A 26,957-nucleotide genomic window follows, 5' to 3' on the forward strand; every position below is an offset into this window, starting at 1 on the left:
ATGAAAGTGATTGTGGCAAAGATAACAGCAAATCTTTTTTATAACTAACCCATTATTTTATTTAGTGTAACAGTGTGTTTTTATATAACCTTCAACATAATATGAACATTTATAATGCACAGTTGATGGAAGCTATATCAAGTTTGTTTTCCGCTCTTCCTTTTGTTTTCAAACTGCTTCTGTATTCAGGTCCAGCTGCATAACACATTAAACAGTTTTTCACCTCATCTTGACATGAGTTATGTAAATCTGTATTCACGCAATAGTTTTCTCCCTTGTTAAAGTCACCTTACTTATTTTAAAGCAACAAAGCTTAGTTCATAATTCAAAGGAGTGTACATTTTGTTCTTTGGCGACGTAAATGAGGTGCGACAAAGTCTTTCTCACATCTGTCACAGAGTTTCTAAACCCAGAGGTGCAACATCACAAAACTTCCGGAAACGCTTGTGAAGCAGACAAGGCCGGGATTTGATTAGTAAATGAGAGAAGTTAACATTTCTTCCTTGGTTAATTTTATCGAAATCTAAAGGCACAAACTAGATTCGACCGTTAGACCCGATTATGTGTTTCTGTGCATGAGTTTAGCTCGCCAACGTTGCCATGGCATCGCCCACAAGCGTAATCGAGGATTTATATCGGAGAAGCAGTTTCTAATTATCTTCATACTGTACTGTCTTTGCTTCTGTGCTGGTCGGGGGTATCACGAATCCTTGGGACGTCCCTACCATAGAAATATTAATAAATAGAACGGGCTTGGAAGCTCTAACCCTGGCAATTGAATTTGCTGATTTGTTGTTCTATTATGACTAAGTACGTTTGATTTCAGAATTTAACAAGTAAGAAATAGGCCTGTCTTTTATTTCAATATTCTACTAATCTACAAGGATTTATAAACCCCTATTTTTAATAGCATTTATTTCCATCAATAATTAGTCAATTATTGCACCTGATTTTGACCCTGAAAATATGTCTTATATTTTCCCTTAAAGCTTTTCTGAAATTAACATAATGTGTGCAGTAAGAATGATGAATGATGGAGGTGACTGTGTTCTTGGGGACTTTCAAAGCTGCAGAAATATTTTGGTACCCTTCCCAGATCTGTGTCTCAACACAATCCTGTCTCGGCGATCTACGGACAATTACTTCGGACTCATGGCTCGGTTTTAGCTCTGACATGCACTGTCAGCTGTGGGACCTTATATAGACAGGTGTGTGCCTTTCCAAATCATGTCCAATCAATTGAATTTACCACAGGTGGACTCCAATCCAACTGAAGAAACATCTCAAGGATGGTCAATTGAAACAGGATGCACCTGAGCTCAATTTCGAGTTTTATTGCGGAAGGGTCTGAATACTTCAGTAAATAAGGTCATTCTGTTTTTTATTTGTAATACATTTGCAAACATTTCGAAGAACCTATTCACTTCGTCATTATAAGGTATTGTGTGTAGATTGATTCGGGAAAAAAGTATTTAATACATTTTAGAATAAGGCTGTAAAGTAAAAAAAATGTAGAAAAAGGGAAGGGGTCTGAATACTTTCCGAATGCACTGTATCTACTGTAGGATCAGATGATGGAAGAGAGCAAGGTACACCCTTTGTTTTTATCGATGGTCTAACTCTTCCCTTAACAGAGTCGAAAATGAGGCAATATGCTTATTTCTAGCACTTAAATGGTTTAGGGACCGTCTAAAAGTGCAATATCTGTGATTACATGTAAGCAAAAATATATATGTTTTTGCATTCCCATTCGTGATGGTTAGCCCTATATGAAGATTACACACTGTATAGGGCTTCCAGTCACGAAAGGCCCCAACATTCTTTTTTTTTTTACCTCTAGTTACTAAGGGTGCAATATATGACCCATTTCAAATCAAATTTTATTTGTCACATGCGCTGAATATTACTTACAAGCCCTTAACCAACAATGCAGTTCAAGAAATAGAGTTAGGAAAATATTTTCTAAATAAACTAAAGTAAAAAATAAAATGAAAAGTAACACAATAAAATAACAATACAGGGGGTACCAGTACTAACAATACAGGGGGTACCAGTACTGAGTCAATGTGTGGGGCTACAGGTTTGTTGAGGTTATTTGTACATGTAGGTAGGGGTAAAGGTTATTTGTACATGTAGGTAGGGGTAAAGTGACTATGCATAGATAAACAGCGAGTAGCAGCAGTGTAAAAACAAAGGGTGGTGGGGGGGTCAAATGGCCACCTGGATGAATTGTTCAGCAGTCTTATGGCTTGGGGGTAGAAGCTGTTAAGAAGTCTTTTGGATGTGTCGCACGGTAGCAGAGAGAACAGTCTATGACGCGGGTGACTGGAGTCTTTGACAATTTTTTGGGCCTTCCCCTGACAGCGCCTAGTAACTAGGTCCTGGATGGCAGGAAGCTTGGCCCCAGTGATGTACTGGGCCATACGCACTACCCTTGTGTAGCACCTTACGGTCAGATGCCAAGCAGTTGCCATACCATGCGGTGACGCAACCCGTTAGGATGCTCTCGATGGTGCAGCCGTAGAACTTTTTGAGGATCTGGGGACTCATGCCAAATCTTTTCAGTGTCCTGAGGGGGAAAATGTGTTGTTGTGCCCTTTTCACGATTGTCTTGGTGTGTTTGGGCCATGATAGTTTGTTGGTGATATGGACACCAAGGAACTTGAAGGTCTCGACCTGCTCCACTACAGCCCCATCGATGTGAATGGGGGTGTGTTTGGCCCTCCTTTTCCTGTAGTCCAAGATCAGCACCTTTGTATTGCTCACGTTGAGGGAGAGGTTGTTCGCCTGGCACCACACGGCCAGGTGTCTGACATCCTCCCTATAGGCTGTCTCATCGTTGTTGGTGATCAGACCTACCACTGTTGTGTCGTCAGCAAACTTAATGATGATGTTGGAGTCGTGCTTGGCCACGCAGTCGTGGGTGAACAGGGAGTACAGGAGGGGACTAAGCACGCACCGCTGAGGGGCCCCTGTGTTGAGGATCAGCATGGCAGATGTGTTGTTACCTATCCTTACCAACTGGGGGCGGCCCGTCAGGAATTCCAGGATCCAGTTGCAGAGGGAGGTGTTTAGTCCCAGGTTCCTTAGCTTAGTGATGAGCTTTGTGGGCACTATGGTGTTGAACACTGAGCTGTAGTCAATGAACAGCATTCTTACATAGGTGTTCCTTTTGTCCAGGTAGGAAAGGGCAGTGTGGAGTGCATAATCTGTGGATCTGTTGGGGCGGTATGCGAATTGCAGTGGGTCTAGGGTTTCCGCGATGATGGTGTTGATGTGCGCCAAGACCAGCCTTTCAAAGCACTTCATGGCTACCGACGTGAGTGCTACAGGGTGGTAGTCATTTAGGCAGGTTACATTCACTTTCTTGGGCAAAGGGACTATGGTGGTCTGCTTGAAACATGTAAGTATTACAGATTCGGTCAGCGACAGGTTGAAAATGTCAGTGAAGACACTTTCCAGTTGGTCTGCGCATGTTCTGAGTACTCGTGCTGGTAATCCATCTGACCCCGCGGCCTTGTGAATGTTGACCTGTTCAAAGGTCTTGCTCACATCGGCTAAGGAGAGAGTGATCACACAGTTGTACGGAACAGCTGGTGTTCTCATGCATGCTTCAGTGTTGCTTGCCTTGAAGCAAGCATAAAGGGCATTTAGCCCATCTGGTAGGCTCGCGTCACTGGGCAGCTCGCGACTGGGTTTGCAAGCATCCGATGTGCGTCAGAGCCGGTGTAGCAGGATTCAATCTTAGTCTTGTTTTGATGCTTTGCCTGTTTGATGGTTTGTCTGAGGGAATAGCGGGATTTCTTATAAGCGTCTGGATTAGTGTCCCGCGCCTTGAAAGCGGCAGCTCTAACCTTTAGGTCAGTGCGGATGTTGCCTGTAATCCATGGCTTCTGGTTTTGGTATGTACGTACGGTCACTGTGTGGGATGACGTCGTCGATGCACTTATTGATGAAGCCAGTGACTGAGGTGGTATACTCCTCAATGCCATTGGATGAATCCCGGAACATATTCCAGTCTGTGCTAGCAAAACAGACTTGTAGCATAGCATCTGTGTCATCTGACCACTTCCCTATTGAGCGAGTCACTGGTACTTCCTGCTTTAGTTTTTGCTTGTAAGCAGGAATCATCAGGATAGAATTATGGTCAGATTTGCCAAATGGAGGGAGAGCTTTGGATGGGTCTCTGTGTGTGGAGTAAAGGTGGTCTAGAGTTGAGTGTGGCCAGCCAACTGTATATTATCCGTGTCGTCGTTGAGCCACGACTCTGTGAAACATAAGATATTACAGTTTTTAATGTCCCGTTGGTAGGATAGTCTCGAACGGAGCTCATCGTTTATTCTCCGGTGATTGCACGTTGGCCAATAGAACAGATGGTACAGGCGGATTACCCACTCGCCAACAAATTCTCACAAGGCACCCCGATCTCCGCCCACTGTACCTCCATCTTTTCTTCACGTGAATAATGGGGATTTGGGCCTAGTCTTTGAGAAACAGTATATCCTTTGTGTGGGACACATTAAATTAAAAATCTTTGTCCAGTTCTAGGTGAGTAATCGCTGTTCTGAAATCCAGAAGCTCTTTTCGGTCATAAGAGACTGTAGCAGCAACATTATGTACAAAATAAGTTATAAACAATGCGAAAAAACACACAAAATAGCACTTGGTTAGGAGCCCGTAAAACGGCAGCCATCCCCATTCTAATGTTAAAGGTGTAGTAAGGATACTTACAAGGATACTTTTCAAAACCTTCCTATCCAGGTGAAATGGAGATGTAAAACCACATAATGTAAAGTAACTGACCCCCCATCGTCCATGCTACATTCATTAGAATTCCAGTTCACAACTTTCCTGATTTTACATTTATATTTCCACTAATTTGAAAGGGTGTTTACATACTTTTGTATATATAAATCCATACCTTTGGCCAATTTGCAAACATATTGCAAGTTCCACCTACATTTTGCTATTGGAACATCACTGTCATAAAAAGCTTCTCTAATTAATGAATTATTCAATTTTTTATCAGTAATTGAGGCACTTAACTACTATGGTTGAATTTACAAGTGATGGATCTGTATTGACCACAGTTTGTTTCTAAAGGGTTAGAACACCATCTGGCATTTCTTTACACAGCATTTACTTTTCCTTTGGTGAGACAGGGAGCTCAAACATTGAGCAGCTGGCCCACAAGTAAAATGTCCTTCCTAAACCAATGTTCTAAAAACAGTGACTTGTTTTTATATTTTATGACAAGATTATTCCATATAACATACGTATGAGGGGAAAATTTGTTTGTATAGAAGGGACAAACAATTAAGCATTTGTTTGTAGAAATAAGCAAGTTTAACAGGAAGTATTTAAACTGCAAAAGGAAACTGGTATTGTAAATCAAAAGCTGTTTGGGTCCTTAAAGTAATGCTTTATCCAATAGACCCTTTTTCAGTACACGACACACTGACGTCACGCACAGATGCGAGCGCCTCTTGGCGGCAGTGGCGGTTCTAGACCATTTCAACTGGGGGGCCAAGCTGGGGCCAGTTGTACTGTTAGAGGGGCCAGTTACATTAGACGTTATTGTTGTCATATCGTTTTCTTCACTGCATTGCAGGCATTAGTTATGTAAAAATAATTTCATACTCCACATTTAGGGGGGCCACAAGGGGGTCCAAAATTGTTGTCACAGGGGCACTGGCAGATGACACAACAGTGGTAGGCCTGATCACCGACAACGATGAGGCAGCCTGACTGGTTGCATCACTGCCTGGTATGCTCAGCTTCCGACCACAAGGCACTACAGAGGGTAGTGCGTATGGCCCAGTACATCAGTGGGGCCAAGCTTCCTGCCATCCAAGATCTCTATACCAGGCAGTGTTAGAGGAAGGCCCTAAAAATGGTCAAAGACTCCAGCCATCCTATTCATAGACTGTTCTCTCTGCTGCCTCATGGCAAGCAGTACTGGGGCGCCAAGTCTATGTCCAAAAGGCTTATTTACAGCTTCTACCCCCAAGCCATAAGACTCCTGAACAGCTAATCAAAGGGCTAACCAGACCGCTCTTTTACGCTGCTGCTACTCTCTGTTTATTATCTATGCATAGTCCCTTTAACTCTACCTACATGTACATATTACCTCAATTATCTTGACTAACTGGTGCCCCCGCACATTGACTCTGTACCGGTACCCCTTGTATTTAGCCTCGCTATTGTTATTTTACTGCTGCTGCTTAATTATTTGTTACTTTTATTTTTCAATTTTTTACTTAACACTTATTTTTCTTCTTAAAGCATTGTTGGTTAAGGGCTTGTAAGTAAGCATTTCACTTTAAGGTCTACACCTGTTGTATTCAGCGCATGTGACAAAATGATATTTGATTTGATTTAAATAGGCTTTTTTGCTGCCGTTCTATAGGATCTTCCCCTTGTTCTGCCACTAACTTGCGCATCGCCCTGGTGCAGCAATGTTTGTAAACACAGAAAGGGGTCTATACATCTTTAAAATTTGGTTAAAAGTTGTGAAATCCAACACATTAAGACACACACACAATTATTTCACTTTTTGAGGTTTAGTAACATATTTTTCTGCTTTGTAAGGTTTATTTTTCCATATAAAGTTAAACAGCATCTTATCTAATTGGGAGCAAATAGATTTGGGACTGTCAAGACAAGAGAACACATAAGAGGCTCTAGACAAGCCTTCAAGCTTAGTCAGCAAAACTCTTCCTTTATGGACAAATCTCTGCCTATCCATGAGTTGAGCTTGTTTTTTTTAATAGATAAAAAAATACTGTGGTATTCTAGGCCCTGTACACATTATGACATATTTCATTACACTGTACGTCATCTTCACGGAGTCTAGGGCCTCCCGAGTGGCGCAGCGGTCTAAGGCACGGCACTACAGACCCGGGTTTGATCCCAGGCTGTGTCGCAGCCGGCCACGAAAATTGGCCCAGCACGTCCGTGTTCAGGGAGGGCCGGCCAGCCGGCCGGGATATCCTTGTCCTATCGCGCTCTAGCGACTCCTTGTGGCGGGCCGGGCCCATGCACGCTGACTTCGGGTTGCCAGCTGTACGGTGTTTCCTCCGACACATTGGTGCGGCTGGCTTTCGGGTTATGTGAGCAGTGTGTCAAGAAGCACTGCGGCTTGGCGAGTCGCGAGTCCATACGGGAGTTGAGGCGGTAGGACAAGACTGTAACTACCAATTAGATATCACAAAATTGGGGAGGAAAAGGGGTGAAAAGTACAACAACAAAAAAAACTTAGCATTAAAACTTCACAGAGTCTACCTTGAAGGTCATGGCAAGAAGAGTCCTGCATTTGTCAAATTAACGTCAGATTTGACGTTTCGTAGCAGGTTAGTTTAATTAACGTAGCAAGTTCTGAGAATTAGGTTAAGGTTAAGAAAGGGGTTAGGGTTAGCTCAAACGCAAAACATTTCACCCCCCCCCCACCCCCCCTTCAAATTTCCTTAATTTTGTGGCTAGAGTCAAATACTTTCTGCGGCACACATCAGAGCCAAATACTTTCTATAGAACAAACTTAATGTCAGGATAGGCAACCAAAATATAAAGTTCATGTATGTGTGTTATATTAAACATAGAGGGAGTAAAATTTTGGCAAGCAATAAACATTTCAGAACAACTACTAGTCGATTAAGATATGGGAGAGATGACGAATTTTGGCAAAGAGATTTATTTATAGACTAATACACTGTGTTTACACACAAGTGTTTACACTTCCTACAGGCTGCAGGAGTGCTCTAGCAGGGGAGATGTGGCATTTTCTATAAATGTGAGGATGGTTCTTCTAGCCCACAAACTTGGACTTGGTTATGCTGCTCTGAAGAAAATAAGCAAAGTCCTAGGGATTCCTTCCTTGCGTCTCAGTGCATATTAGAGACATAACAGGAGAGTGACAGGTGAATAAAAAGGGAGAGTAGCCCATTATTGTCAGGTGACTTGCTGTGCATAAATAATGTTTATTTCCTTGCTCCAGCAAATGTATTCAAAGTGAATAAACAAAGTGATAGGAAAACATAACTATGGACTGTAACATAGGCCTACAGTGTCATAGGGCTGTAGCCTACTGTGACTACTAAGAAATTAGCTTCACATAAAGTAAATACTCATATGCTAATATTTAGGGTAACATGCTGATATTTAGTCCTGCAGTTATGACTGTAATGTTGATATACATAAGCGCTGTAGTTGCAGAGATTCATAGAGGGCTACAGACAATTGAGAGTGCTGCAAAGCTAATTAGAAGAGCATACTCAGATATAGACCAAGGCATAGCAGAGTTGCTGAAGGAGGAGGAGGATGCCATCATAGACATTCATGTATCCTTCGATGGCACTTGGCACAAGAGAGGATTCACTTCCAACTACGGGATAGGTGTGTGCATTGGCGCTGGTACCAGCGAGCCCTAGAAAATGGTGAGATCTACCCAGTCACTAAAACCATGAAGACCATACACTTTTGAATAGAGAGGTTGCAGAGAAAATGGTACATTTATATCATAGGATGTTAAATGATAACCTCCTCAAAAGAATGTAGCACGGAGGAACCCAGAATGCAAATGAATGTCTGAACTCTAATGGTCGCGATGTCCCAAAACTGTCTTCGTGGACAAAAGCTGTATTGATGCAGCAGCCAGTATGGCAGTAGCCACATTCAATGAGGGAGCCACTGCTATATCAAATGTGATAGACACATTGTGGATTGACTACTTTGGTGACACTGGAAGCAATCAGAGAGGAGGATGCGAGGCATATTGTGAGAGCTGATGCTTCTTTAATGGAATGTGCCAAGCGTAGGCACAGGACCTATATTAGGCCTATATTGAATCTCCCATTCCTCTCATAAATGTTTGAAAAAGCTGTTGAGCAGCAACTCACTGCCTTCCTGAAGACAAACAATGTATATGAAACGCTTCAGTCTGGTTTTAGACCCCATCATAGCACTGAGACTGCACTCTTGAAGGTGGTATATGACCTTTAAATGGCGTCAGACCAAGACTCTGCATCTGTCCTCGTGCTCCTAGACCTTAGTGTTGCTTTTGACACCATCGATCACCACATTCATTTGGAGAGATTGGAAACCCAAATTGGTCTACATGGACGGCCTGGTTTAGATCTTATCTGACGGAAAGATATCAGTTTGTCTCTGTGGATGGTTTGTCCTCTGACAAATCAACTGTAAGTTTCAGTGTTCCTCAATGTTTTACTTTTAAACTCAGATAAAATAGAGATGCTAGTTATAGGTCCGAAGAAGCAAAGAGATATTTTGTTGGATCTGACAATTAATCTTGATGGTTGTACAGTTGTCTCAAAAAAACTGTGAAGGACCTTGGTGTTACTCTGGACTCTGATCTCTCTTTTGACTAACATATCAATACTATTTCAAGGACAGCTTTTTTCCATCTTCGTAACATTGCAAAAATCAGAAACTTTCTGTCTAAAAATAATGCAGTAAAGTTAATCCATGCATTTGTCACTTCTAGATTAGACTACTGCAATGCTCTACTTTCCGGCTACTTGGAAAAAGCACTAAATAAACTTCAGTTAGTGCTAAACACGGCTGCTAGAATCTTGACTAGAACCCAAAAATGTGATCATATTACTCCAGTGCTAGCCTCTCTACACTGGCTTCCTGTTAAGGCTAGGGCTGATTTCAAGGTTTTACTGCTAACCTGCAAGCATTACACGGGCTTGCTCCTACCTATCTCGATTTGGTCCTGCCGTACATACCTACACGTACGCTACGGTCACAAGATGCAGCCCTCCTTATTGTCCCTAGAATTTCTAAGCAAACTTCTGGAGGCAAAACTTCTAAGCAAACTTCTGGAGGATCTCCCCCATGTGCCGTGGGGGAGATCTTCGTGGGCTATACTCAGCCTTGTCTCAGGGTAGTAAGTTGGTGGTTTAAAGATATACCTCTAGTGGTGTGGGGGCTATGCTTTGGCAAAGTGGGTGGGGTTATATCCTGCCTGGTTGGCCCTGTCCAGGGCTATCGTCGGATGGGGCCACAGTGTATCCCAACCCATCCTGTCTCAGCCTCCGGTATTTATGCTGCAATAGTTTTTGTTGGGGGGCTAGGGTCAGTCTGTTACATCTGGACTATTTCTCCTCTCTTATCTGGTGTCCTGTGTGAATTTAAGTATGCTCCCTCTAATTCTCTCTCTCTCCCTCTCCCGGAGGGCCTGATCCCTGGGACCATGCCTCAAGACTACCTGGCCTGATGACTCCTTGCTGTCCCCAGTCCACCTGGTTGTGCTGCTGCTCCAGTTTCAACTGTTTTGCCTGCGGCTATGGAACTCTGACCTGTTCTCCGGATGTGCTACCTTATCCCTGACCTGCTGTTTTGACTCTCTCTCTCTACCTCACCTGCTGTCTTGACCTATAAATGCTCGGCTATGAAAAGCCAACTGACATTTACTCCGGAGGTGCTGACCTGTTGTACCCTCTACAACCACTGATTATTGTTATTATTATTTGACCCTGCTGGTCATCTATGAATGTTTGAACATCTTGGCCATGAACTGTTATAATCTCCACCCGGCACAGCCAGAAGAGGACTGGCTACCTCTCAGAACCTGGTTCCTCTCTAGGTTTCTTCCTAGGTTCCTGCCATTCTAGGGAGTTTTTCCTAGCCACCGTGCTTCTACATCTGCATTATTTGCTGTTTGGGGTTTCTGTATAGCACTTTGTGACATCGGCTGATGTAAAAAGGGCTTTATAAATAAGTTTGATTGATTGATGACACAGTCAAGAAAGTAAAGCGGCACCAGCAACAACTCCAATGGCCTTACATATGTGGCAGGCATAGCTGATTAATGTTCTGTACATTTCAACAGCCATACAAAAAGCCTTGTATGTGATAAATTGAGCAAAGTGATATGCGAATTTGCCAAAAACTGCATATTTGCCCAACAAAGCATATGCTCTTTTGCTTGAAACAAATGTATTAAACATGCTGATATATTTGTAAAAGTTTTAGATTTTTACATCTTGTGTCTTTTTGATCTTGCATATATTCTGTAAATATATGCAAGATATGCATCTGCCATACACATGAAGAGTTTAAAAAAAATAATTCCATGAAATGACAATATTTTGATAAACTGTTCTGTAAAAGTCTGACCATTGAGTGTCTTATCACAATAAAATAAAATATACATTCTGCCTTGAAGCAATGTGTTGAAAAACGGATTCTTGTAATATGCAAATTAGCGCATATTTAAGGTGATTTTGCCTCATTCGCATATTTAAAAATAAATTAAACTTAATACAAAAATATATTGTATTTATGTATACTTTCAACTGGTAAAGTTTCTGTCTGATGAGAGTAAAGGAAAAAAAATCCCTTTTCACCTGTGGTGCCTGGCCTTAAGCAAGAATCCCCAAGACATTTTATTTATAGTCCCCTGTTGATCATGGCTTGCCTTAGGTTCAGCTTACAGAGCAGGTTCAACTTCATAAGGAACTGCCACTGTTTGGTATATCTGCCTCCCTCCTCTAGACCCTGAATGTCAACAACAAGCATGTCATCAAAGCTGAACGCCATGAGAAGATCAGGGTCAGTCAGCCACCTGAAGGCCCCACACAACATCCAGGCATTCTGCCTGGGACACTTAGAGTGAGTACGGCTGGCGTACCTGTCAGAATGGCCACGAGAAAGAGACAGAATTTAACTATTAATCATTAAGCAGTCGGTTAAAACTGTCATTTCTTGATATTTAACATGTTTTTCTCCATAGGTTTGTCAGTTCTCTATTGGCCCCACCAGGACATCCGCAGTGGCTACTCTCTGGATCAGGGTTGAGATTTAGACTAACTGCTAGACGCATCAATTAATTGAGTTCTTCGACTTAAAGGGGCAATCTGCGATTGCTACATTCATTTTGGGACTTTTAAATTCATGATACATACCAATTTATTCTTGAAGAATATAACTTATAAATGCATCATGAGCTTAGTTCCATTTTGTTACCCCATCAAAACCCAATATATAAGATTTCTCTAGACTAGCTCTGGTTGTACTGATCCAGATGAAGCTCTACTGCTGACCTAAAAAAACATTTTCAATGGAGACTAGTGTGTCTGTCTGGGCTGGTGTGTGTTGACATGATGGGACCATGAAGTTGCGAGAGTTTAAGTCAAGACGGAGGCTCCAGAGCTGGAACCTGAAGTAGCTGAGGGACATGCCGAACTCTGATACAGAAACAGAAAAGGTGACCACTTTACTTCTCACATTAACGGCCCACTCACATTGATACATGAAGGAGTGTGTTACTTATGCCATTCAGAGTCGTACACATACTGAATAGCTATCCTCGTCCTCACTCATACCAAGCTTCAATCCATAGAGCTCACTGTTTACAGTTCACTGCACCTTCCATGTATATATGGCTGTCCTATATAGGATGGCATTCCTTTCTTAGACAGTTTATTATGGCTACACCAGTATGCTGTTTTGTGCTGGGTGGCATGTCAGATTTCCCCCTGAGCCATGTTATGCATGTGACATCCTCATCTCTGCCTTTGTTCCCAGAGGTCTGCCTTCACTGGCTCTCCCTGTGGACGTCATGTGGCAGTGCAGTGTGAGGTCAGTGTTCTCCTCACAGACTCCAATTTTTAGTAATGTATACCCTGTATTGTTGAAAGATATACATAGATGACACTTGCTTTGTGTGACTGGAACTGGGATGCAATGTTTGCCATGTGTTTTCCAGAGTTCCCTCAGTGCAGCTGTTTGGGATGGATTAAGGGGCAGAGGAGCGGTAGGTGCCCTCCAGCAGCTGGAAGGTACAGGTGTAGAGCAAACACGACTTAAAAACCACAAGATTATACAGTATTGGTTTAGTAAACACACACAAACACCAAGATTTGGGTTGTATCTCTTATACTCTCACTGTGTTGTTTGTACTGTTCACAGAGCCCCGGTGTTGTTGTTTGTTCTCTGCAGTGCAACAGTGAAAGGCCGGAGTCGAAGAGAGAAAACCTACAGCCACATTGGGAGGCACATCAGGGTGAGTCATCACACCCACAAATTACCACATCGCCCTCTCATCATCCCTCAGTAAAGTGCAGAACTAACCTGTGGTGTGTATGCACTCCGCTCCCTTTCTGCCTCCTAATGTTCCCCTGAGCTAAGTAGTTTTAATGCAAAGTAGTCAGACTTGGAGGATACTTTACATTCACTTTTTTTTTTTTACTCCAACATTCACTGACATACATGCAGTACACACACACACACAACATATGCTCACACACACAAAACTGACACAGATGCATATTGACCCCCCCCCCCCCCCCCCCCCCCACACACACACACACACACACACACACACACACACACACACACACACCACACACACACCCTGCTGATACTTTGTTTATTATGTACCTTGATTGCCTAGTCACTTTTACCCCTACCTACACCTGCACATTGACTCGGTACGGTACTCTTGTATATAGTTTCGTTATTGTTATTTTGTGTTCCAATTTGTTTTGTTTTTTAGCAGTTTTGTTAATTTTTAACTCTGCATTGTTGGGAAAGGGCCCGTAAGTAAGCATTTCACAGTAAAGTTTACACCTGTTGTATTCAGCGCATGTGACAAGTAACGTTTGATTTAACGGTTTTCCCTGATGTGGCCACTAGATGGCAATGTAGGCATTCTCCACCTAGCCACAACGGTAGAAACAATCTGTGGCGACAAATCATCCGTATCGTAACACTTGAGGGTATTCCAGAGGACTATTCCAGAAAACCGGATTAGTGATTTAGCGAGATGTGTCAAAACCGAATTTGTGAAAACTTTCCGGGCTCCAGAAAGAGAGCCTGGTCAGAAACCATAGCAACGAATGGTCTGAATCAAACCTGCTACCTACTATGTTAACTTGATTTTAGCCTGTCTGGTGAATAAATATAAGACTTCTCCGCCAATCAGATTCTTGTTCATCACTCCCGCCTATCCCATCTTGGAAAAACCACTTGACATCGGAGCCTGAATTGTTCGCCGTGCTCTCCATTGGGAACGAATTATTGGACCTTGAATTCATCTTTTAGACGATAAAGAATTAAGAATTATTTTCCCGCACAGTCACTAATATATCTGGTCAATTTACTCAACCCATACCAAATATAACTCAACGTTTTGACTGCTATACAAACGCTGTGTATTGCTTAGCAATGTTTTTCCACTTGAAGTTTCCTGTACAATGTGGGCGATGCTCAACTATTTGGCGAAGCAACTGTGCGTAGAGCCGTAAAAAGAGTCTGCATCGCATTGAATATATATTTGTATGTATGTTGCAATCCCTGGCCATCAAGCTGTCCATATAATAATCAATGAGGACTTTTACAGAATTGCAGGTATATTAGGCTGTGGTAGGTTGACTGCCAGCGATGCTTTGCTAACCTCAAATTAATAAAGCACAAAATGGAGAGAAAACCGATTCACAGCATAAACAAACAGGTAGCTATTGAATACTGTAGCCTGCACAAATCATTTTCATAAAGTCATGAAATTCAATGATCTTCCTTCTTTTGTCGGATGATCTGTGACTCCCACAGGGTTATAACTAAACATAGAAACACATTGTTGCCCATGTTGCCATGAAAACCACTATGAATTCAATCAATTATTATTCATCCTACATAGGCTATGAAATGGGCCTACTACCACTGCAATTGTGATACAGGCTACAACAACTTCCATATTACTCCATGGCCTTGACACTTAATATCACCAGCGTTGCAATAAAAGTGCTCTATAAAGTGAAAACATTTACTAATCAGCCATGTGTGTGAGCTAGGCCTATTAGATATTGGAATTGTTCCACTTCACTTGCATATTTAGTCTGTCTGCAATTTTCTGTCAGGCTCCCTCTATGGCTTTTGCGGCAGTGGATGTATTACTTGTTTTGGCAAATATATGAACATATTCGTTGTATGTTGTTACAACTGTTTCTTGTTGTAGACGTGAAATATTGGGTTCTGTCTTTTGACTCCGTATCAATCGTTTTTTCTGTCATTGACCTGAGGACCTTTTTAAATGTTGCGTGCACGCGCCAGTTGCCAGATAAACCAATCTGCGCTTCACTTAGCCTAACAACTTAAATGAGAAGCATCTGTTCTGGAACCAAGAAATCCTGGACTCCCTCATCTGGTTAACACAAGCCGGATATGTTCATGAAACCCTGAATTTGTTAAACCATCTTTCTGGAATACTCATACCCCTCTGAACTAGAGCCAGGATGTGCCTGTACAGGATCTACAGGATGTGCCTGTAGTGTCATACCTTAACCACTGGGGGCCCAAGTCCTTTCACTGTCAACGTACAGTATGTTGCCATCATGAGCGCGTTCCCCTGCCCAGGCATTGTTGAAGCATGCCAGATCTCACCACGCCTGGATAGGTATTTTACTTATCAGCTAACCACACAGCAATCTGGTGACTGACATCAAAGTCGATGACGTGGCACGCAACCATTGGTTGATGAATGCAACGTCTAGGCAGGGGAACAGGATTCTGATCATGCTGCAGTGGCAGTGCATATCTGTCATTCATTGTCTACCCTCCCTAATACTCTTACCATGCCTTTTCTTCTTAAAACCAACCCTTGTGTGTTTGGCATGTATGTTCTGCATTGAAAGGCTTTAGGTGTTTCAACATCCTGTTTGACTAAGTCACGTTTTGTATGGGTCACCCACACACTGACAGCTCCTTAAACCTTCAATAGTTGCTATGTTCGCTAGGAATGTGTAGAAAGTAAACAGGGAGTGGAGGCATATGGAAGGAAGGCACGTTTCTGATCTACAGCAACAAGGCTACATGTGTATGTTTGGAATGTTCAGAATGCTGAGTGCACAGGCTGAAACGCTACATGGCAAAGAATAGAACAGAGAGTGTAACAAGTGCTTCTCATCCATTCTGTCTATCTTAATCATATGAAACTTATCCACAGCTAAAATGAACATTAATACGTCTAGAAATAAGACTAATAAGTCTAATAAGCTTTAATAATGGTAATATATGTTTTAAAACAAAATAAAAAAAACATTATGTGAAAGGTTATAATTAAAGTAAACCTTTTATTTTGTAGGAAACAACAAAGGCGACTAAAAATCTGTACATTCTGTATAAAACAACATTAAAAAAAACAACGCAAGAGAAAATCTAAATATTGTTCACTGAAGTAGTCTGCTGTACAAGTCGACATTCCCTGATAAAAGCTTTTGGATTGTCCATCCGGCCAGTCAGTCAGTAGCTTGGTCTGTTTCCATCTTCCTCTGGTCCCATTCCTCAGACTGCCATGCTGGCTCAACCTTTACCACCGTAGGAAGTTTGAGCTAAAACAGAGGAACACACATTCATTTCATCTACACCGCACCAGAGCCATATAGTATATAGAAAGACTTTGCTCAATGCAGCCAGTTTAAAAACACCTACCTTTGTGCTTTCATTTCTTCTTCCCCATAGTCAAGTTCTCACTTTTCTTTTTCTGCACCTAAAGTAGAAACATTCACAGGACTGTTCGTCACTGCCGCTACACATAAGAACATGCAAACATGTGCTTCTTAAATAAAAATGATAAAAAACACAAACACACGTACACACACAAATACCTCTGACCTCATTCATGGCATCGTCAATCTGCTTGAGCTCTTCGTATCTGTCTCGCGACTCTCTCAGAGGCTGGACCATCACATCCTCAATCTGAGGGAACAGCTGAGACACACAGAGAGATAAAGGAGGCAGGCTTTACCATCATCATCATCATCATCATCATCATCATCATCATCATCATCATCACAGTCATATCACTCCAACATTCTCTTTTTATAGTCCCATCCATCCATGGCTCACCTTCATGACGGTCTCAAACATTGGGATGAGGACAAACTTGATGAAGCCGATCTGAGCGGTGGGTTTGGTGACCTTCTCTCTGTCCATGAAGGGGGCCACAGGCAGTCCCTCCGCCTTCTCCCTGTCACTCTGTGGAAAGGATGGAGAAGAGAGAGAAAGATGTCAGTGCAATCCATCATTCTTCATACAAATGGTAAATACTGCATCTACAGTACTTTCAAAGTATTCACAGCCCTTTACTTTTCCCACATTTTGTTGTGTTACAGCAGGAATTTAAAATGGATGAAATCAAGATTGTGTGTCACTGGCATATCAACAATATCCGATAAATTCACATTTTTACAAATTCATTAAAAATGAAAATCTGAAATGTCCTGACTAAATAAGTATTCATCCCCTTTGTTATGGCAAGCCTAAATAAGTTCAGGAGTAAAAATGTGCTTACAAGTCATATAATAAGTTGCATGGACTCACTCTGTGTACAATATATTTATATATTTTTTAATGACTACCTCATCTCTGTAAAATTATCTGTAAGCTCCCTCAGTCGAGCAGTGCATTTCAAACACAGATTGAACCACAAAGTCCAAGGATGTTTTCAGAGGCAAAGAAGGGCACCCATTGGTAGATGGGTAAAAAAAAGCAGACACTGAATATCCCTTTGAGCATGGTGAATTTATTCATTACACTTTGGATGGTGTATCAATACACCCAGTCACTACAAAGATACAGGCGTCCTTCCTAACTCAGTTGCCGGAGAGAAAGAAAACCGCTCATGGATTTCCCTATGAGGCCAATTGTGACTTTAAAACAAATTCTGAGACAACTTAGTGATGATGAATTTTACAAAAGATTCCTAAAGAACCCTACTAATCAATTCAACTCTGATCCATGTTAAATTGTCAATTTTTGAATGGAGGGGAAATTACAAAGACCATATGAGTATATGAAAGTTGACTGCCCAAACACACCTGTCATATACGCTCTATCCAAAATTCACAAGCGCATGACATCACCTATACCAGGCAGGCCCATTGTGAGAGGTAATGGGTCTCTGACAGAGAATATCTCTACCTTTGTAAACCATTTTGTGAAACCCTGGGCAATCTCCCTCCCCACGTATACTAGAGACTCTAATTGATTTTATATATTTAAAAAAATCTATGGACCATATATCTGAAAATTCTATTCTGTGTACTCTTCATGCTACCATTCTATATACTTGAATAAAAAACATGAGCTGGCACACACCCAGAGACAATTATTTTATGTGCTGACTAAACTATGAGCACACTCTATATATAAACTCCCAGTAATTTATTGGGTAAATCACCAATGTTTCGGCATCACTGGATTCAGCACTACCTGTTTTTCAAACATTCCTATATATACAGTACCAGTCAAAAGCTTGGACACATCTACAGTACACATTCAAGGGTTTTTCATTATTTTTTACCATTTTCTACATTGTAGAATAATAGTGGAGACATAGAAAATATGAAATAAAACATATGGAATCATGTGGTAACCAAAAAAAGTGTTAAACAAATCCAAATGTATTTTATATTTGAGATTCTTCAAAGTAGCCACCCTTTGGCTTGATGAGAGCTTTGCACACTCTTGGCATTCTCTCAACCAGCTTCATGAGGTAGTCACCTGGAATGCATTTCGATTAACATGTGTGCCTTGTTAAAAGTACATTTGTGGAATGTCTTTCCTTCTGAATGCGTTTGAGTCAATCAGTTGTGTTGTGACAAGGTACTGTAGGGTTGGTATACAGAAGATAGCCCTATTTGGTAAAAGACCAAGTTCATATTATGGCAAGAACAGCTCAAATAAGCAAAAAGAAATGACAGTCCATCATTACTTTAAGACATGAAGGTCCATCAATGCAGAACATTTCAACAACTTTGAAAGTTTCTTCAACTGCAGTTGCAAAAACCATCAAGCGCTGTGATTAAACTGACTTTCATGAGGACCGACACAGGAAACAAAGACCCAGAGTTAAGTCTGCTGCAGAGGATAAGTTCATTAGAGTTAACGGCACCTCTGATTGCAGCCCAAATAAATGCTTCACAGAGTTCAAGTGACAGACATCTCAACATCAACTGTTCAGAGGAGACTGCATGAATCAGGCCTTCATGGTCAAATTGCTGCAAAGAAACGACTACTAAAGGACACCAATAAGAAGAGACTTGCTTGGGCCAAGAAACACGAGCAATGGACATTAGACCGGTGGAAATCTGTCCTTTGGTCTGATGAGTCCGAATTGGAGATTTTTGGTTCCAACCGCCGTATCTATTGTGAGACGCAGAGTAGGTGAACGTATGATCTCCGCATGTGTGGTTCCCACCGTGAAGCATGGAGGAGGAGGTGTGATGGTGTGGGGGTGCTTTGCTGGTGACACTGTCTGTGATTTATTAGAATTCAAGGCACACTTAACCAGCATGTCTACCACAGCATTCTGCACCAATACGCCATCCCAGCTGTTTTGAGCTTATCATTTGTTTTTCAACAGGACAATGATGAAAAACACACCTCCAGGCTGTGTAAGGGCTATTTGACCAAGGAGAGTGATTGAGTGCTGCATCAGATGACCTGGCCTCCACAATCACTCAACCTCAACCCAATTGAGATGGTTTGGGATGAGTTGGACCGCAGAGTGAAGGAAAAGCAGCCAAGAAGTGCTCAGCATATGTGGGAACTCCTTCAAGACTGTTGGAAAACATTCCTTTGAGAGAATGCCAAGAGTGTGCAAAGCTGTCATCTAGGCAAAGGGTAGCTACTTTGAAGAATCTAAAATATAATATTTTCACTTTTTTGGTTACTACATGATTCCATGTGTAATTTCATAGTTTTGACATCTTCAATATTATTCTAGAAAATAGTAAAAAATAATGAAAAACCCTTGAATGAGTAGGTGTGTCCAAACTTTTGACTGGTGTATGTATATATATATATTTATATATATATAGGAATGTTTGAAAAACAGGTGGTGTTGAATCCAGACCTTAACCCCTTTCTCTCCAATATTCTCCTAATTCTGAGATATTTGGATGACATTTTTGTGATCTATACAGGCACCCAGGACAAACTTTTGGAATTCCATGCTCATCTAAACTCTATGAATGAAATCCTTCATTTCACCATAACCTATGACCTATCACAAATCAGTTTTCTTGATGTGATGATTATTAAGGACAAAACCTCCCTCTCTACAGATCTCTATAGGAAACCTACAGACAGGAACACCCTGAGAGGTGACAGCTTTTATCCACGTCCACTTATTAAAAGTCTCTCTATATGTCAATCCAGTCGCATCAGAAGAAAATGCAGCTCTGATGCCTCTTCTCAGAACCAGACCGCAGACCTCACGCGAAGGTTTAAGGAAATTCGGTACAAGACAATTGGGTAAAACATGCCAATGATCGTTTTGAAGGACTAACACAGTTGGAAAGCCTTCAAACAAAAGTTAAAGAAAAAGCAGAACATGTCCCATCATGCTTCACCCAATACTCACCAATACTGAAACATTAGGGAAGGCATTTAAGGACATTATCAGGAAGCACTGGTACATTATCGATACTGACCCACAATTGAAACCCATTTTTAAATATCCCCACACACTGTCTTTAAAAGACGCACACACGTGAGAGACATTGTGGTTAAATCTGATTACCCACCAGAGAAAACTGAACATTTCCGGATGGTAATTACAAATGTGGCCATTGTGCTCAATGCAGCTTCACGTACAAATGCAACTCATTTACCCACCCCCGCACGGGACAAAGATTTCAGTTAAAAGGGCCTGATTACCTGCATATCCACCAATGTTATTTACATGTTGAAATGTCCTTGTGGTATGTTTTACATAGGGAAAACCTGTAGAAGCCTTAAGACACGGATCAGTGAGCACCATACGGACAGGTGAGACAAAAAATATGGTTTCTGTTCATTTTGTACAAGCTGGACTTCCTATTAGTTCTCTGAGATACATTGGAATATAAATGGTCAAGATGTCACGCAGCGGCGGGGACATTGAGAGGAAACTTCTTCAAAGGGAATCTTTCTGGATCCACAGGCTCAACAAACTGTCTCCTCTTGGCCTTAACAAGGAGTTTTACTTGAAACCGTTTTTATAGTTTCAATATGTCCAAATTGTTTTTATTTTTTTATCCTAATTGAATATTGTATGTGTATGTATATTACTGTAAATATTGATGACATTCCTTGTGTATGTGTCACGCCCTGATCTGTTTCACCTGTCTTGTGCTTGTCTCCACCCCCCACCAGGTGTCTCCCATTTGTCCCCATTATCCCCTGTGTATTTATACCAGTGTTTTCTGTTTGTCTGTTGCCAGTTCGTCTTGTCCCGTCAAGTATTACCAGCGTGTTTACCATTTTTTTTTTACCATTACCATTTTTTTTTACCATTACCATTTTTTTTACCTCCTGTTTCAGGAAGTGATGCCACTGAGTACTGCCCCTATATATAGGACCTTCTACACCCACCTGGGATACTGATGCCTGATGAAGACCTAAGGGTCGAAACGTTGTTATAAATAAATATCACCTGGGAGCATGAGCAGCAGTGAGCAGCATTTTCCTTTCTGTTTTCCACGAGTTTGTCTACAACTCCAGTACCTGTGGAAAGTACCTGGATGTGCGCATGTTCTTCAGCTTTTGGACTTTAAAACAGTGAAAGAGTTTAATGGCTGTGATAGGAGAAAACAGAGGATGGATCAACAATATTGTAGTTACTAAACAAAACTAACCTATATGACAGAGTGAAAAGAAGGAAGCCTGTACAGAATACACATATTCTAAAATATTATTTCCTGAATATAAAGCGTTGTTGTTTCGGGCAAATCCAATACAACACATCACTGAGTACCACTCTTCATAGCATGGTGGTGGCTGCATCATGTTATTGGTATGCTTGTCATCGGCAAGGACTAGGGAGTTTTTTAGGATCAAAATACATGGAAAAAGAGCTAAGCACTGGCAAAACCCTAGAGGAAAACCTGGTTCAGTCTGCTATCCAACAGACACTGGGAGATTAATTCACCTTTCAGCAGGACAATAACCTAAAACATAAGGCAAAATATACACTGGAGTTGCTTACCAAGATGAAATTGGATGTTCTTGAGTGGCCTAGTTACAGTTTAGACTTAAATCAGCTGGAAAATCTATGGCAAGACCTGAAAATGGTTGTCTAGCAATGATCAACAACCAACTTGACAGAGCTTAAAGAATAAAACAAATAATAAATGTTGTACAATCCAGGTGTGCAAAGCTCAGAAAGACTTATAGCTGTAATCACTGCCAAAGGTGATTCTAACATGTATTGACTCAGGGGGTTGAATACTATATTAGTGTTTTACTTTTCATATTTATTTTACAAATGTTAGAAACATGACAATTCAATCAATTGTAATCCCACTTTGTAACACAACCAAATGTGGAAAAAGTCAAGAGATATATCTGAAGGCACTGTATGTCAAAATACAATGTTTAATGAAATTTGTTGTTCCATTTTCACACAGACTAATGTATCAATATTGAGAAATGAGGCAGGTACGACGCATACCTTGAATTACACAGTAGGCTATGCACTATATAAAAACACAAACACTCCCCTTTGTATGTATTTGGACAGTTCTATTTGGCTCTATACTCCAGTATTTTGGATTTGAGATTAAATGTTTCATATTCAGTGACAGTACAGAATGTCACCTTTTATTTGAGGGTATTTTCCTACATCTAGTCCCCCCCATTTGAAGATGTCATAAGTATTTGGACAAATTTCACCTCAAGTGAAACATTTCATCTCAAATCCAAAATGCTGGAGTATAGAGCCAAATGAAAAATGTTAGAATTACTGTTTAAATACATACATAGGTAGGTAAGTGTACAGTATAGATAGGGATTCACATACCTGCATGAAGTACTCCTCCAGCAGACAGTCTGCCCAGGGCTCAGCCACCTCCATGGGTCGCACCTCGTTAGAAATGTCACAGCACTTAATGAGCACCATCTTCAGCTGGGCGGGTCAAAGGTCACACAGTGCAGAGTTCAGTATAGGGAAGAGGTCTATTAGATTTTTCACATAGATAGCAGCACAAACATACATAGTGAAGTTGTAATTAGAGCATTACTGCATAGGGCAGTAGGACAAATACACTGCACAAACTGTAAGGGAGTGGAAAATAGGTATTCTATGGTAGGGACAAATACATAGTAATGTGTATCCTTACACAAGTGACATGCTCTTCATCAGTGAAGTCAAAGCTGTCCACTTTATGCTTGAAGGAGTCCAGTATCTCGCCATGTCGTGCCATGTCTGTGGCCAGTATCAGTGTGATGATTCCCTAAGACAGAAATAGGCAGTTAGATCAGACTATAGATTAGACTACTGCTATAGTCACACACACACACACACACACACACACACACACACACACACACACACACACACACACACACACACACACACACCAACCCCCTACCTGGCGTATCTGTTTGAAGGCCTCGGGGTCGAAGGTGGAGAAGATGTTGCAGTCGGGCTGGGAGAAGATCTGGAAGGCTATGGCACAGTGGTGATTCTCCAGAGGGGAGATGTCATTGTAGCGTACTGCCAGCTCCGTCCGTGCATTTATCTGGTACCTGAGAGACAGAGAGGGAGACTTAGTCTCACAGGGGCTTACTTTCAAATGGCTTCTTGTTGAATGGAACCTGGACTATATCGAACTAGGATAGACAGATTGTATCTTATTTCCTTGAATCAAGATAGACAGATGGCAGTGGTAGAGTAAGAGAGGGAAAGAGAGAGAGAGAATAAAAGCACGGATTACATGTTGTTGTATCCGGGGTGATCCAGATCGTGGCACACTGCAGCTGTCATCAGAATCAGAATGTCCACCTGGGTGAACGTCTCCTGGAAGACACACAATTCACAACTTTTATTGTAAGTCTCACAATTAATGGGCCATCTGTGTGAGCATGTGTGTCTGTGTGTGTGCATGTGTGTGTACGCATCATGTGACTGTGCACACATAGGTACATGCATGTTTGTGTGAGTGAGTGTGTGGTGTGTGAAAGAGTGTGTTTGTGAGATCTCATTAGCACATCATTAATATGGGCGTCTTGTAATCGCCCATTATAAGCTTTGATTAATACACCTCTCATGAATGGTTGTCCATGACAACAGGGTTCGAGATGATGTCTAAGGGAGCGTCTCCAAGGGAGTAGAATTTATCTTTCAGACACCGCTCAGCTTTTCTTTCCCTCCCCTTCGTCCCTCCTCTTCAAGTACAAACATCATTCTTCCTCACCAACCCCTCATTCTCATCCCTTCAGTATTAGTGCTGCCCGTTTATAGAGCTGAGGTATTACTGTAGTATTACTATGGTATTATCTTTGGTATTACTGTAGTATTACTGTTGTATTATTGCAGTATTAGTGTGGTATTACCGTCGGTATTACAGTGGTATTATTGTAGTATTACTGTGATATTACTGTGGTATTACTGTTGTATTATTACTGTGATATTACTGTAGTATTACTGTTGTATTATTGTAATATTACTGTGGTATTACTGTCTAAGAGGGCGTCTCCAAGGGAGTAGAATTTATCTTTCAGACACATCTCTCAGCTTCTCTCTAGTATTACTGTGGTATTACTGTGGTATTACCTGTAGGCTGCAGAGGCAGATCATGCTGTACATCATCTGGGTGACACAAAAACAGTGACGGAAGTTATGGAAGGGATTCATCCTGTAGTTGTCATGGATACAAAGCTGCAGGGAGGGAGGGGGGGTGAGAGAAAGAGGGAAGAATGAGTGAATGTGTGAGACCACCAGACAGCGACAACAAACCTACCACTAGTAAACATGAAACAAGTGGCGTAGCAGCAGATTCTGAAAGGTTGTAGATATCTCTAGCAGTCTTACCAGCCACCTCTTCAGTGTGATGGGGTTCATGTTGAAGTCCTTGACCAGGTCCAAGTCGTGGTACATGTGCTCCAGGCAGCTCAGCATCTGGTCACATGAAGCAAGGAGGAGGAGGAGTGAGACCGAAGGTGAGCGATACTTTGTTGCAGTTGACCACATAGGGTCAACAGTTATATGGTTGTAGTTGATCATCTATGGTCAACAACTCTATGGTTGAGTTGAGTGTTTATGGAAGTTGAGTGTCTACTATCTATGGCAATTGAACCTCTAGGGCCCAACCCCCCCCTGTCCTCACCTCATTGGGCTCCCACTGCCACACATCAAAGGTGGGTTGTCTGAGAGCTTCCACTGTCTCCTGAGACAGGTGGTACTACACACACACGCACACACGCACGCACGCACGCAGATAGAGAACAGAAGGGGCGGAGAGAGAAGAACAAAGTGAAGTCAGCATCTTACCTCGTTGGACTCCCACAGCCAGAGGCCAAAGGCAGGCTTTCTGAGGGCATCTATGGTCTGCTGCGAGAGCATGTACTGCAGGCGACAGAGCTCCCAGTTAACCCTGTTTTTCTCCGCTGGCTGTGGGCTCACCTCTACACACACACACACACACACCTGGGCTTACCTGACTACAGGTTTAACCTCAGTTAGTTTCACCCTGTATTTCTTTAAGTGAGGCAGCTTGCTACTAGGACCTTTGCACTCCGCCTACCAATGAAATCTAAGGGAAACTGGCACATCTAAGATGGGTACACCTAATTAGGGACATGCTGTCAGAGACGGAAATGAAAGCGAGACATCTCACAGGGTAATTTTTTCTGGTAGGGCGGAGCTGGTGAGCGTGGGTGGGGGGAATAAGTAGACCAGAGATGGCTGTTGTTGGGAAGTTTCCCATTGAAAACAATTTTGTCTGTGTAAGTGGGCGTTCCCTCTATCGTATGAGCACGCCAGAGATTACAGAGGAACCATGAGCTCACACAGGAAATCATGCTCACGCAAGAGAGGGAACGCCCACTTACACAGACAGGAGCCTTGACCATTTTTTTGAATGGAAATCATCTTTGATGCTGTATCTGATAATAGGAGGTGCATCTCACATACCATTTTAATCTGAATGCCATTTAGCAGATTCTTTTATCCAAAGTCATGCGTGCATACATTTTTTACGTATGTGTGTTTCCAGGAATCGAACCCACTATCCTGATGTTTCAAGAACCATGATCTACCAACTGCGCTACGGAGGACCAGAGGATCACACAACTGACTCTGAACATTCAAAAGGTGTTCTGACGCTATGGACATACAATACCTGAAAACAGGCTCATTGACAATGATAAAACACAGACTGACGGTGACAATGAAGTAGGAGGAATTTGCAGACCACTCACTTACTTTGGGGTAAGAGGGCACATCTCTGCGAGGTGTCAGCTTCTTGTTGTCATCCAGGAAATGACTACAGTACAAAGCAAGCAGTAACCAATTAATAGAATCTGACCATAGACACACACACAACATAGTGAGAAGACTGTAATGAAATATTCAATATTAAGATAAGCTAGCCTCTGTAACAATATCAGTAGGCCTATATAACAGCATGTAACAGTCTGTAACAATATCAATATGAGCCATTACTGCTCGCACAAGCCGAGGCTCGTGCAAGGCTACTTACTGATCTGGGGGAAGTCGTTTTAAAGCCCTGCTAATGACAGACAGTGGGAGAGGAAGTTTTCCTCCAATACTTCCTCTACTAACTTCCTCTAACGAGGAGCTAAGACAGACTATTCAATGTAAGACCCAGAAAACAAACACCATTCAGGCTTACATTGGACATCTTTATCAGGATTCAGGTCAAAGCTAAAGGTCAAGACTAATCGTTATCAGGATTCAAGTCAAAGCCAGAGGTCAAGGTTCAAAGATGATCAGATAACCATGTGACTAACCTGTTGTTCCTGGAGGCCATCTCCTCCCGGAGCTTCTTGATGTCGCTGCGACACTTCTCTATCTCCACCACCTTCATCCCTTCCACTGCAGACAGAGAATGAGAGAGGGAAAGAAAGAAAGAAAGAAAAAAAAGAGAGAGAGAGAGAGAGAGAGAGAGAGAGAGAGAGAGAGGTCAATATATCCTATGTAACCAATA

At 41.8% G+C, this 26,957-nt stretch overlaps 1 protein-coding gene across 4 annotated transcripts in view; it reads right to left on the bottom strand.

The window, feature by feature from the left end:
- Positions 1–16,006: 16,006 nt before the first annotated feature.
- The window catches only part of LOC115155977 (high affinity cGMP-specific 3',5'-cyclic phosphodiesterase 9A), a 47,583-nt gene continuing 36,632 nt past the window's right edge, over positions 16,007–26,957 (bottom strand). For 2 of the 4 annotated variants that reach the window (XM_029703125.1, XM_029703123.1), the window contains exons 7-19: positions 26,761–26,845; positions 26,213–26,273; positions 25,116–25,190; positions 24,821–24,907; positions 24,563–24,667; positions 23,724–23,806; positions 23,379–23,535; positions 23,127–23,240; positions 22,808–22,912; positions 16,870–16,998; positions 16,636–16,731; positions 16,453–16,510; positions 16,075–16,352 (exon numbers count right to left, since the gene is read on the bottom strand). In XM_029703125.1, the coding sequence (XP_029558985.1) occupies positions 16,463–16,510; positions 16,636–16,731; positions 16,870–16,998; positions 22,808–22,912; positions 23,127–23,240; positions 23,379–23,535; positions 23,724–23,806; positions 24,563–24,667; positions 24,821–24,907; positions 25,116–25,190; positions 26,213–26,273; positions 26,761–26,845 (1,145 nt within the window). In that variant the 3' untranslated portion in view covers positions 16,075–16,352; positions 16,453–16,462. Of the gene's footprint in view, positions 16,353–16,452; positions 16,511–16,635; positions 16,732–16,869; positions 16,999–22,807; positions 22,913–23,126; positions 23,241–23,378; positions 23,536–23,723; positions 23,807–24,562; positions 24,668–24,820; positions 24,908–25,115; positions 25,191–25,279; positions 25,355–26,212; positions 26,274–26,760; positions 26,846–26,957 lie in introns of all 4 variants that reach the window. The other 2 variants (XM_029703126.1, XM_029703124.1) reach the window with 2 other exon arrangements.

Source organism: Salmo trutta, chromosome 20, assembly GCF_901001165.1.
Source record: "Salmo trutta chromosome 20, fSalTru1.1, whole genome shotgun sequence".
In the NCBI taxonomy this organism is placed as follows: domain Eukaryota; kingdom Metazoa; phylum Chordata; class Actinopteri; order Salmoniformes; family Salmonidae; genus Salmo; species Salmo trutta.